Here is a 13077-nt window from a genome sequence, read left to right on the forward strand (position 1 = left end):
TGGTCCAAGGCCTTTGCTAATCCGTTTTTTGTACATTAGGCACATTGTCGTTTGTGGACATATAACCTATGAGTCAGTGTCGCACTTCTTAAAGGACTTCCTGCACGAAGACCGAGAAGACGTCGACGTGGAAGTAGTTTTTCTTCATAGGTAAGATGCTAGTTTATAGATTTTGTCACCGTTGAATATAAAGTAGGTATTTATGGGAATTTCAATGAACGCCAAAAAGAAATTGTTCTGCCAGGGAACTAACAGGAAAAAATCTGTTTCACTCGACATATTCCAAGTTATGCTTGCTACGGCCACAGGTCGCTGTAGGTCAGTTATATCGGATCACAATATATCGACCTTATTTGATGGTTTTCAGGATACGCACCGGTCTAATAGAAGTCCCAAATCTTAATTAGTTATAAAATGACGTGCAAATTAGATTTCTATTTAATTTCTGTCTTCGAACTCTGACACTGCGCGATTGGGCCAAGTGAGGTCTAGGAAAATCCGGAACTCACCCTCCGGTTTGTGCGAATATGTCTTGTTCCCACGGATCCGCAGCAAATTATCTTAAGACCCCGAACTCCGACTATCTCGGAAGATATTCTGGACAAGTTTTCGAGTCGGTATAAGTAAGCTGTGCTCCCACGTCGCCCCTACGTGGTACAAGCCCACACACCAAAAACCGCCCTTTAAGTAAAAAGTTTGAGTACACGGGGTGACCCATTTAAAGCTGTGATTAAAGATTACTTAAAAACGGTACGTTGTAGGGAAAAAAGGTTCAAATTGAAGGTGTCCGGTAAAGATGGGGACATGTCACGAAGACGGTGACTTTTAGCCGAAACTTTAAGGTAATTTCCAGGGCAATGTTTTTTGTCAAATGGCGACTACTTGTTTCTCTACTACGTGTTTTCCAGATCCTTGCAGTCCTTCAAAAAATGAATATGTTTTATTTGAAAAATTTTTCCATTAGAGGTTTTGCTGCAGACTCATCCTTGATTTATGTCCAATTTTTGACTTGGTCAAAATCATCGATTTATTTTTCTAAAAATGTTCTGCAATTCATATTCTATTTAAAACTCATAACAATTCTTCTATGTAATCGAAAATATTTCTATTAAAAAAAAAATTATTTCTTCTTGTTAGAGCCTACAGGAAATCGATATTCGTTTTTCGACAATCAATCTAATTGTTTTGTGTGAAATTATTTTTTTTTTACTTTAAAATTCAATAATTGAAATGGATTACTGCATTTTGGATGAAGATTCAGAAATGGTTTTTGTTCATGGAGAAACTGGAAGGCACGTTAACCGGGCAGTAAAACTTTATGGTGAAATATCTCCGGATGAAAGAATTCCCTGTTGGACGACTTTCAAAAGTTTCATTAAAAATTTCAAAGAAATGAAAATGTTGAAAACATAAAAACGCCGTCGCTTCCGAAGTGCAATACATGAAGGTAATCAAATAGCAGTTCTTGCAGCTGTTGCTTTCAGTCCCCATGTAGGTTGTCGCCGAATTGTTGCTGACTCAAGAATATCAAAGACAAGTATCCAAAGAATTTTGAAGATGAATAAATACCATTCTTACCACATTTCTTCACATTAGGAACTTCATGGAATCGATTTTGAAAACCGAATCAATTTTTGTAATTGGGCAAGGCGGCAATTAAATCAAAATTCAAATTTCTTCTCCAACGTTATGTTTTCGGACGAATCCACATTCACAAACCATGGTGCAAGGAATCGCCATAATTGGCTCACATTAGCCTAGAAAAGTTGAACATCATGACCATGGTCAGTTAATGTATGGTGTGCGAACACTTAATTGCACCTTTCTTGATTAAAGAAAACTTAAATGGAGAAATGTACTGCAATTTCTTGCGTAATGATCTTCCAGAATTGTTAGAAAACGATTAATTTGCGATTAGACGGATGATGTGGTATTGGCATGACGGCTGTCCAGCCCATTTTTCTAAAATGTCTCGTGAGGTTTTGGATGAAATGTATCCAGATCGATAGATTGGACGAGGCGGTACAGTGAACTGGCCTCTTAGGTTGCCTGATTTGGCCCCACCAGATTTTTTCCTTTGAGTTTACTTAAATGACAAAGCTTATGCTGAAGATGAACTGCAGATGATACGAAAAGGAGAATTGAAAATGCGTGTTAATTTATAAACGGAGAAATGCTGCATGGAACAAGCAATTTTTTTTATAATAAGTGTTGAAACATGTTTGAAGCAGGAAATACATCCTTTTGAACGTTTGGTTCCATAAGTTTTTAAATAAAATTTTTTAATTTATTTGTTAAACAAAAATTCATACACATTTTTTTTTGTTTAGATAGGAGGATTATTACGAGTTTTAAACTGAATATGCATTGTAAAACTTTTCTAGAAAAAAAATGCAATAATTTCGACTATCTCAAAAACTAAACAAAAATTAAAGATAACGTTGCAGCAAAACGTCTAATAAAAAAATTGTTCAAATAAAAGATATTATTTTTTAGATCTGCAAGGATCTGTAAAAAAATATGGGGTTGCCATATGAAAACCAAAAGTTGCCTTTGAAGTTACCTTAAAATGACGTTTTGGCTAATAGTCACTCTCTTCATGGTACGTCCCCCTCTTTATAGGACAACTTTTACTTGAAACTTTTTCTCATACGACGTACCGTTTTTAATCATCTTCAATCACAGCTTTAAATGGGACACCCTGTATATACCGTGCGAAACTAGGGTTTCCGTACTGATACAAGTAAAACTCCCGATCTCACGTAAATCGCTATTGTTCAATTCAGAACTCTAAGTTCTTGCCATTCAACTCAAGACACAAACATAGATTGTTGAGAGAGTTCAACTACACGTTCTCACTTCAAGTATGGGTGAGCTGTGTTCCCACGCACCGTCACTTGTGTTTCCCCGGAAAATTTTTCATATTTTTCGCAGGTTCTGGATAGTAATAAGTTAAATCTATAATAATTTGTAGAAAAGAGCCAGACTTGGAATTGGAGGGATTACTAAAGCGACACTACACAACCGTGGAGTTTTTTCAGGGCACCATGATGAACGCAGTTGACCTTGAGCGAGTCAAGGTATCCATTTGGTGGGGTTGGGACAGTCGAAATTCGCTTTTTTCCATACCTTTATTATATACATACAATAATTATTGCACACCGCCTACCTATTTTGAGTTTGGCAGAATTTTTTACGTAACTAGTAGTTGCATGGTACAACTCAGGATTTACAAGAGTTCTCGATAGACGTCAAGCAGTATTATTCGCGCGCCCTTGTTCGCCTCTTTGGTTTTGAGTTTTCTCTATTTTATGTTTTTTACTTTTTGGGAATGTACAGGAAGCCACCTGATCTCGAACTGGAAGGCCTATTTAAGCGGCATTTTACCACCGTGGAATTCTTCCAAGGTACCATTATGAATCCCATTGATCTACAAAGGGTCAAGGTAAGTAAGTTTACTCACAACCCAATATACTGATAGGGACGTTTTCCTGTGCTGAGGGTTTCTACTTTGGCACGCATTGTAGCTACATATTAACAGAGATGAGGAGGTTCAGATATTTCTTGGGACAACTTAGAATACAGCGACTTGCTAGAATTATTATCGTTTACATTGCAGTATGTCACTAGAGTTAAAAATCATACGTGACGTGTTAATTTTTGAATAGTAAAAAACAAAAGGAACGACTAAAAAATATACAGTAAGAGAAGACGAACAGAGAAGTAAAAAGCTTTAAATTTATAGTTTGGTCATTTTCCGCTCATTATTTAAAAGAGGTAGCATTGGTAAAGGTGTCTTTTCAAAATGATAGTCTGCAAAGTGCCATATTGATGAAATCTTCCTGATTTTCCCGAAAAGCAAGCCCGCTCAGCTCCATTTCCTTTTCACGCATTCGAACTGTTTTTCCAAGAGGGATATCTTTGTAAGACACCCCCGGAACAGACACAGGACGATGCAAGCAGGGGCGGCTACTTGTTCTGTCGGCCGGGTAATGTGGGATTCGCGGAGGTCCATCTAGTCGCTAACACCTCGGAAATGGAAGAATTCCTTTTCTCCTGGACTAACTTAGAACTACTGTCCGCGAGGGATTATACAGGTTGAGTTTTTTAAAAGTATAAATGCCAATGTCTTGAAAATTGTGCCGGAAATGGAAAAATCTGAAAAAAACGTGTACCATAATATAACGAGAAAAGATCATTGAGGGTATGATGACTACCCTCCACCAAATGCACCCCAGCCATTATATATATATTTTTTTTATAGCACGGATTTGGTTGAGACATATCGTCGGAAAACGTTTTCAATAAGTTTTTCAGTGGTACCAAAGTTTATGGAATTCAGCCTTCAAATGTATCTGATCACATGACCATAAACTGGTGGTCATTTGGCAAAGTGGCAATTCGAAAATGTAATAAAATACAGGGTGTGCCATTTAAAATAACAAAGTTGTTGTCAGTTACACGTAGATCTGTCAACGTCGCAACGATACTAATATTTTAATTCAACAGATCAAACTCCATTACATCAATATCCATAATTTCAGATCTCTAGCTATATTAGAACCCCGTAAACTTTTAATAGGACACTCACCGTGAATGATCCTATATATACACTCACTTTCACATGAAATGCACCACCCAGTAATACTAATAATTAACTCTCGTAACTTTGGCAAAATAATGCTTTATAATGGAATATCAAATGATCAGACTTTCAGTAAAAAGATACATTTTTTAATTAAAAAATTAATAATGAGTGACGTCGCCTCGTACGGCAATGAGAGCACGTACTCTTCGCGGCATACTTTGCAACAAATGATCAATATCCTCCTGGGGTATTTCATTTCATGCTACCCCAAGATGATGTCGTAGGTCATCTGCATTATTTGGAGGCCTCGGTAAATTTCGAAGATCTACGACTCATTATGTGTCAAAGATGTTCGATGGGCATAGATCCGGTGACCGTGCAGGCCAAGGCAGTATTTCCAATTGTGCTTCTTCCAGATATTGTCGAGTAATGTTCGCACTATGTGGTCTTGCATTATCCTGTTGGAAAATGCCATTTGGTAAAGTTTGCATGAAGAGTACTAATACTGGCCTCGGAACATTGTTAATGTAGCGACGTGCGTTTAGGGTGCTTGGAATGAACACAAGAGAAGATCTTCGACCAACACATATCGCACCCCAGACCATAACACCAGGTGTTGAAGCTGTGTGGCGCCTTTCACAAAATTGCAAATTTCTTCTTTCACCTCGGTATCGTCTGACTCTTCTACGACCATCATTGATTTATAAACAAAATCGCGACTCGTCACTGAAGACGATATTGTTCCGCTCATGACTCCAATCAACTCGTTCTTGATACCAGGCCAATCTGGAAGCTTGGTGTAGGACGGTTAGTGGCAGTCGTAGATTTGGACGGTATGAATGCAGGCCAAAAGACGAAATTCTTCTGTAAACTGTTGCCATCGACATCCGACGATTTAGAGCTCCCATCCAATCTACTGCAACAGACTTTGTTGTTTGAAATCGATCACCAATGGCCATCCGTCTAAGAAGTCGATCTTCGCGTGCATTGCTGCTACGGGGAGGACGTCCAGCTGGACGATGTTGCTGAACCCTTTCTTCAGACCGTGAAGACCACATTCTCGCAATCGTGCTGTGGTTCCGATTCGTTCTTCGGGCAATCTCACGGAAAGAAGGTCCACCCTCCTTCATGCCGATAATTCGCCCTCTCAAAATCCGAAACGTGGGAAAAATTTCGACGCAGTCTCACTGGGGGCATCTTGAGATGTCTCGTTCACAGTTCAACAACAAAATAAATTGATATTTACATGGAAATATTATTTTATTTATTTACAATTGAATAAAAAATCTAAAAGGTCAATGACAAAAAAACCACCAGCATTCTTTCTTTTTTACTGAAAGTCTAATCATTTGATACTCCATTATGAAGCATTTTTTGCCAAAGTTGCAAGACTTAATTTTTAGTATTACTGGGTGATGCATTTCATGTGAAAGTGAGTGTACATACATATGTCGGGGTAACGTTAAGAATTTTCTCCATCTTTAATAATTTTAATGTTTCATTATATTAAATAATAGTAAGGCAAGGCTAACGAATTCACTACTACCCGACCACTACTTTGGCCTCCTTTCTATTTACTGCCTTCTTCACTTTTCCCATTCCCCGTGGTCCTCTCGGCTCAAGGGAATGGTACCTGTTCGTCCCGGTTGTCCCACGGACCAAAATTCCACACATGGCCCTTAATTGCGGCGGTAATAGTGACCTCGTTCGACAGTGCTTTATCATCACGATACACCTGTTGGCCTGCTCCTCAACCTTATTGCTAACTCAAATTTTACAATTCTAAACTTAAGAACTAATCAATCTCCGACACATACAATACAACCACATTTACATACATTATTTAAATATTTTATTAAAGATTTTATGTACTATCGGGATTCAATGGGATATCAAATTCCAATACTAGAGTAGATATGGGATGGTGGTTATATCTACGAAAGAAATCACAGTTCAAGAAATTGAAGCTATAAGTGTGCGTTTATTAACTAAAGATAGAAGAACGAAAGAGGCCTGTTTCATCTCAGTTTGTCGTTTTCGGGACTGCCCGGGTCAGCCTCTTCCTTTTTCCAACTCCCTTAGCTGCAACCTGTCTTTCTAGGTTTCTCACCCTCGCTTGGGCACATCTGGGCACCAGATGCCCACAAGATCACCGTTCTAGTTGTCTTATCATAATGTCTTCAAGTATGGGGACGCGGTATTGTGAAATGGAAAGAACGACTACATAAATTTGAGAAAATGTCGATAGTCAACTGAATTATGGCCTGGTTTTGTGATCCTACATCAATAGCTATATTAAATGTAAAAAAAATTGTATTTTTCTTTTATTGGTATTTATGAGTGTGTTCCAACCCAATATATCGTCAAATCCTGTATATTACCTGGATATCACTTCGTTCTTCTGGCAAATTCTCAATCGAAGCGTGGTTTATTCAATTGCGAAAAGGGTCGAAATCATATTTATTTGTGGTGCTCAGGAATGTTGTTTTTTACGAACTCCAGAAATATTTGGCTAAAGACACCCTGGAATGAACTATAATCTTTTCTACATTAGAAATTAAAGCAGGAATTTGAAAAAATCAGTTCTATGATCAATAAAAAGAGGAATCAATTTAGGATGTCAGATGAGCTTACTTAAATCGAAATTCATCAACGATTTGCCTAAAATCCATCATCACCTATCCGTCAAGTATCTACTTTAACTGGACTATCAACAGAATCGATCCGAAAAGGTCTAAAATTACACAAATTTAATCACTAAAAAATTCAACTTTATCAAGAACTAAATGAAGACGATCCAGATCAACGAATTGAATATTGCGAAGTGATGCGAGCTTTGATTACCAACCTGCCCCTAATTCTACTAAATGTTTGCTTCAGTGACGAGTGCAGGTTTTACTCGGATGGTACTGCCAGTAGAGTCAATTGTAGAATCTGGAGTGAGTCAAACGCTCATGTTATGAGAGCAGGAAGCACTCACTATCCACAAAAACTGGATGTTTGGGCCGATATTCTCGGAGATGCTAGCGCAGGACCTTTGTTTATTGACGATATTTTGAATGGTGAAATCTACCGTAACCTTTTGGTCCAGCAGGATGAAAATGGTGAATTACAGTTGGACGAAAATTTACTAATATTTGAACAAGATGGAGTACCGCTACATTTTGTTTTGCCCGTTAGGCAGTGGTAGAATAACAATTACCCCGCGATATATATTGGAAGGAAAGGACACAATGGAAGGACAGAATGGGCCCCTAGGTCACCCGATCTTGCGCTTTTGGACTTTTTGTGGGGGCAGCTGAAGTCTGTAGTGTTCAAACCTCAACCAGAAACATTTGAGGAGTTAAGATAGCGAATCATTACTGAGTGTCCCGCAATTCCTAAGCAAACTTTTGTCACTGTGCATCAGGAATGTAATTATATCCTTCGTACGCTTGCGTGGAAAATAACGAATACTTATCATAAAAAATTACTAATATTGAGCAGTAAATCTTACGCTTTGATTTAATTGCGATAAAAGTTTGAATTAATTATCAGTTCTATCACTCATTCCTGATTGAAAACCATTTAATTCGAAGCCTAGGCGTCTTGCTCGTGGATTTTGCATTTTAAACATTATTGGATACATTTGAGAGAGAAGAATTCCAAACATTTTGGTATAATTGAAAAGCTCATTGGAAATATTTTCCGACGCTATGTCCCATCCATGCCGGTTCTAAATATTTTTAAAAATGATCTGTGGGGGGGGGGGCTCGGGTGCATTTGGTGGGATGTAGTAAGTTCATCATACCTTTTACCATCTTCCCCCATCGTATTACAATAGATGTGTTGTTGGATTTTTCCATTGCCGGCATAACTTTCAAAAAATTGGCATTTATGCTTTTAAAAAACCCACTCTGAATATATCGCCAGTTCTGGAAAAGATTTCTCTCTTTACAGGTCTCTCTGCTGTTTCATCTTGATCTTACCTTTGACATGGCACCTCTGACGTGTCAGTTTTTTGTCCAAGGGCCGAGGTTATTTTGTGGTGATGCAGGAGATCGTCATCCTTCACCCACCTGCGCTATCACCCATCCGTGTGCTAGCCACGCCCCATGTCTCTTTACTTCGATGATCGGAGGAGAACATGCACACCAACGTGGTGAGCAATTTGCCTCAAACAACTGGTCCATGGGTAGTACTTCCACCGTAATCTAAATTGCTTCTGCAGTTGTGGTATTAGCGCGGTGTCAGCACAAGTTATTCATATCAGAGCTTTCTCTTGGATGCTTAGACGAACTCCCACCTGAGTATTGCAAGGTAGTACATCTTTGTTGATTCCTCTATACTTTGACAATTTTTAGATAGAGGTCATAGGTGCTGAGTTCAGCCCTGGGAAATTTTTCAGGACGAATTCGGATATCCGAAGAACACGCGTTGATCTTCTATGGTTTAAATGAATTATTTGTATGTTTTTGGTTAAAACAAAGAGCGAAATTGATATATTAGTATACGTTTGGCGATGAGTAACTGAAGTCTGTTTTTGTCGTATGTTTAAAATCTTGACTTCCCCCGAAAGTAACGTAATTGGTCTCTAGGTTTGTGGTTGCGTATGGTCTATTCTAATTAATATTCTAATGGAGAATTTGTTCCTCATAAAACACCCTAATATAATATTATTATACAAGCTTTTTATGGTGGTCATTATTCCCTAAGAGAGACGTTTACGTCCCAAGCAGCAGGCGAGGAGCGCTCGTCTCCCCAGGGAATAATGGCTATAAAACATGTAGTATACGTTTGAGAGGGATTGCTCATTCTTTCTTTTATTTTATTTAGGTATCAGTTAAAACTAACTGGGCATAGCATATCTCCTTTACTAAAGTGTCGGACAAAAGCTCTTCTTAATGTTTCTCTAATAAATCTGTCAACGTCTTGAAAATTGGTCAAAATATGAAAATTAACGCTTAACCCTCCGTGGGAAATATCTAGAGATTTTCTCGAGGAATTTCAGAGTATTTAACACATTTTAGACCTTTTGAAGCTATATGGCCCTTATTTAACTTCAGTCAATAAACTGTACGCAGTTCGGCGTGAATTGAATCTTTTCTTGTAACATTTTCATGACATGAGATTCCTGGCTCTGACTTTCGTCAGCATCTCCAGGACCAATCAATTGGGCCTCCTCTAGACAAACACTGGAGTCAGCCGGGGAACCAATGTCGTTGAGTGGGTTTCTGTGTAAGACAAGTGTTATTTGCCGCGAGCCCCGCAAAAACAACTGGATTTTTCGGGATACTCAGACAGAGATCTCGAGCTGAGACTTAACCTCTTCGTACCAGTTTAAGTTGAGGACCCCCGTCTCGTCTCTCTCTTCTGCAAGTTACGACTTTTATATTGATGGGATGAACTCGATTTGGAAAATTTATCCCCAGAGGATTCCGCCCAGGACACTTTCGAACCCCTATTGAGTTCTTGACTCAGTTCTTCCGAGACTGGTTTCTCGGTCTTCGCCTCGGTTATATACGTCTCTCTACCTTTGTAAAGCTCCCTAAGATCCTAACTAATAATCATAAAAATTTCAATAACACGCGATAAAAGAATGACGAGTGTGACAGGTCTGGCAGTTGAAGGCGAGAATTTCGAAAATTCCCGCTTTGAAATTTTTTTGGTAATAGAACAGAAAGAGCTCTAGGAGATCATGAGTCTCGAATTATCTGGAAGATGGGGCTGAAATATTGAATATCAATGAATACTTTCTTCCCAATAACTACTGACGCATTTGCTCGATATTTCCTCGTCTTCGATGGGTTCGGCATAATACCCCACCTGGTACAGGATGAGTTTTGTTAATACTTCGCAGCTGTCTTTATTTTGCTCCTTTAGCGTGATTACTAGCCGTGGGACCTATGGCGCAAGCGCATTCCAATACTGATGATAGTCCGGACATACTTTTCAACCAGACAGTCGCAACTCACATTAGATCGGGCTCATCATATGCAATTTTGCGCTAAATATTTGAAAAGGCTCAAAAATCATGTTCACGTCAAACTCTACCGTTTTGAACATTATCTTTACTATTGATAAAAATAATTTCAAAGATAATGTTGCTGATGACAACATTGGAAAAATATTCTTTAAATGCATTTCAGTCAACTTTAGTGACATACGTGCGCCAAAGGACAATCCAATAGAAAATTTAGAATGTTCGACACATCCACACTACACACATTAAACATTCATAGACTAGGACAATTAAAACATCTCACTAGTAACGATTTCGGTAAGGAAGAATGCACTCTAGACTTACAGTTAGAAATTAGAAGTTTCCTTAGCAACTAACATTTATCTAAAGCCAAAACACAGGGAGGGCTAATTACGCTCGCACTTTAAGTTTAAATTAATAATCGAAGTAATAATCAGTGACTAATTAAATGCGGGAATGGAATAGGGCCAGTTTCGGGGTAAGTTGGCTCCCGAGCAAAGAGCAGTTTCATTCTTATGATAGATTCCGCTTGCATGCCGATAGATGAGTTCGTTAGAGCCTTTTTAAGACACTTTAAAGCACTTATGTTACCATTAAAACATTATTTGTTCTTCACGGCGTATTGACTTTTATTATCAAATAGAAGAATGTTAGAAGTTTAAGCATGGACAAAGGCGATCCATATCTAGACAAGAGCTTTATACCTACGACGACCCTCACTGTAAACGTCTTGATATGAATGGTCTTTGGCATGAAGTTCCCGAATATTCAAACCAGCTGAGTTCTCCAGTTCATTCTCATAGAGTTACTAGAACTGTTAGTTTCCTTTTGGTTCTGTTAAAATTGACTTGTCTAGTCGGTTTTATTCAGAGTTAGCGATAGTTAGGCATTATCTATAGTCAAAACACGTTGGTATGATTACCTCATATACAATACCGAAAATTCACCACTTTTAGGTGCACGAAGCCGATGCTTGCCTGGTATTGGCTAATAAATATTGTCAGGATCCAGACGCAGAAGATGCAGCCAATATAATGAGGGTGATATCCATCAAAAACTATAGTGACGATATTAGAGTGATTATTCAGTTGATGCAGTATCACAACAAGGTGAGTGCTTGAGCTGTTGAGAGAAGGTGATTTTGGAAGAACGCATATAGGCTTACCTATTGAACATTCCATCGTGGGACTGGAAACAGGGCGATGATGTTATATGTCTGGCAGAACTGAAGTTAGGATTCATCGCTCAGTCCTGCCTGGCTCCCGGATTTTCCACCATGATGGCGAACTTGTTCGCCATGCGCTCCTTCAAAACTGTAAGTAGAAATTTGACTTTGGTTCCTGAAAAAAAATCGGGAAAAGTTGCTTCAGTGCCTGGAATAAACAATGGTTAAGCAATGTCGGAATAAACCAGACTAGCGTCAGTTTTCGTTTTAATTGGGAGTGTTCGCCACCTCAGCAATCACCTAGATATACCTGATGTGTTCAAGAACAGAACCTTTTCACAGGCGCAATTATTTTAAATTCGTTTATGACTTCATAAGAAAATCGCTATAATAAAAGTCTGGATGTTATGCAAGCCAAACTGCAGGTTCATTACTCTCAGTTTATCTTATTGAAAAATAAAACACTCGAAAATAGGTACAAAAGCAGTTTCTACTTAGAATACTTGAGCAACTCCGAAAACTCCCTGCTCCAATATCATTATTTTATATGGAATTTCGTCCCTAGTTAGTCAGTAAACGTAGATTTATTGCATCCAATGTGGATTCCAGCTACTGTAGCCACAGCGAATCGGGATTTGTTATTCAGTGGCGCCGGATTTTAGATATAAATTAATACATTATACTTCCATACTTTTCCTATAAGTGTTACTTAATTCGGAAAATAATTGTAACTTTGTAAAAAAGCAGCTTTTGACAGACCTACGGAAAAACAGCTACTTAACAATCAACAGCAGAAAAAACAAATTTCTTTGGATATTTTGTAACGCACCTAAATTCTAGTCACCGGGGATGCAAATCTGGACCAACGACTACTTGCGGGGCACCGGTATGGAAATGTACACGGAAACTCTCAGCCCTTCATTTATCGGCATACCCTTTGGGCACGCGGCCGAGTAAGTCAACCATCATGGACTCTTATCGGACGATAATGAGACTGCACCCTTATTATAATTTTTGTCATGTGCGTTCTTGCTGAACCCGTCTCTCTGCGAGTCTGATTTGTCTCTTACTACCATCTCTATGCCCGAAATTGCCTTTGTTACATATTCAAGGTTGAACCTGTCTTGGAGTTGCGTGAAATCAAAGAAGTTTAACAGCGAAATTTTAAACAATATTAAAAGTGTGATGAGTAGGCCAAGTAAGATTAAAAACCCAAGAAGTGCCCAACGTGCACTGCAAGTGTAACGTAATGTAAAATGCAAAAATACACACATAAATGCAAATATGACATTATGGCATTGTTTGACAAGCGTATCGGAACTGGAATTCTCTGGATTTAATATCGCTATTGATCTGTGAGAT

General features: G+C 38.5%; 1 protein-coding gene across 5 annotated transcripts in view; it reads left to right on the forward strand.

Moving 5' to 3' along the window:
• The window catches only part of slo (calcium-activated potassium channel slo), a 79986-nt gene that overhangs the window by 41941 nt on the left and 24968 nt on the right, over nt 1-13077 (forward strand). For 4 of the 5 annotated variants that reach the window (XM_066293986.1, XM_066293987.1, XM_066293990.1 and 1 more), the window contains exons 10-13: nt 40-150; nt 3340-3445; nt 11507-11659; nt 11710-11865. In XM_066293986.1, the coding sequence (XP_066150083.1) occupies nt 40-150; nt 3340-3445; nt 11507-11659; nt 11710-11865 (526 nt within the window). Of the gene's footprint in view, nt 1-39; nt 151-3339; nt 3446-11506; nt 11660-11709; nt 11866-12555; nt 12669-13077 lie in introns of all 5 variants that reach the window. The other variant, XM_066293989.1, reaches the window with a different exon arrangement.

Source organism: Euwallacea fornicatus, chromosome 20 (genome assembly GCF_040115645.1).
Source record: "Euwallacea fornicatus isolate EFF26 chromosome 20, ASM4011564v1, whole genome shotgun sequence".
Lineage (NCBI taxonomy): Eukaryota > Metazoa > Arthropoda > Insecta > Coleoptera > Curculionidae > Euwallacea > Euwallacea fornicatus.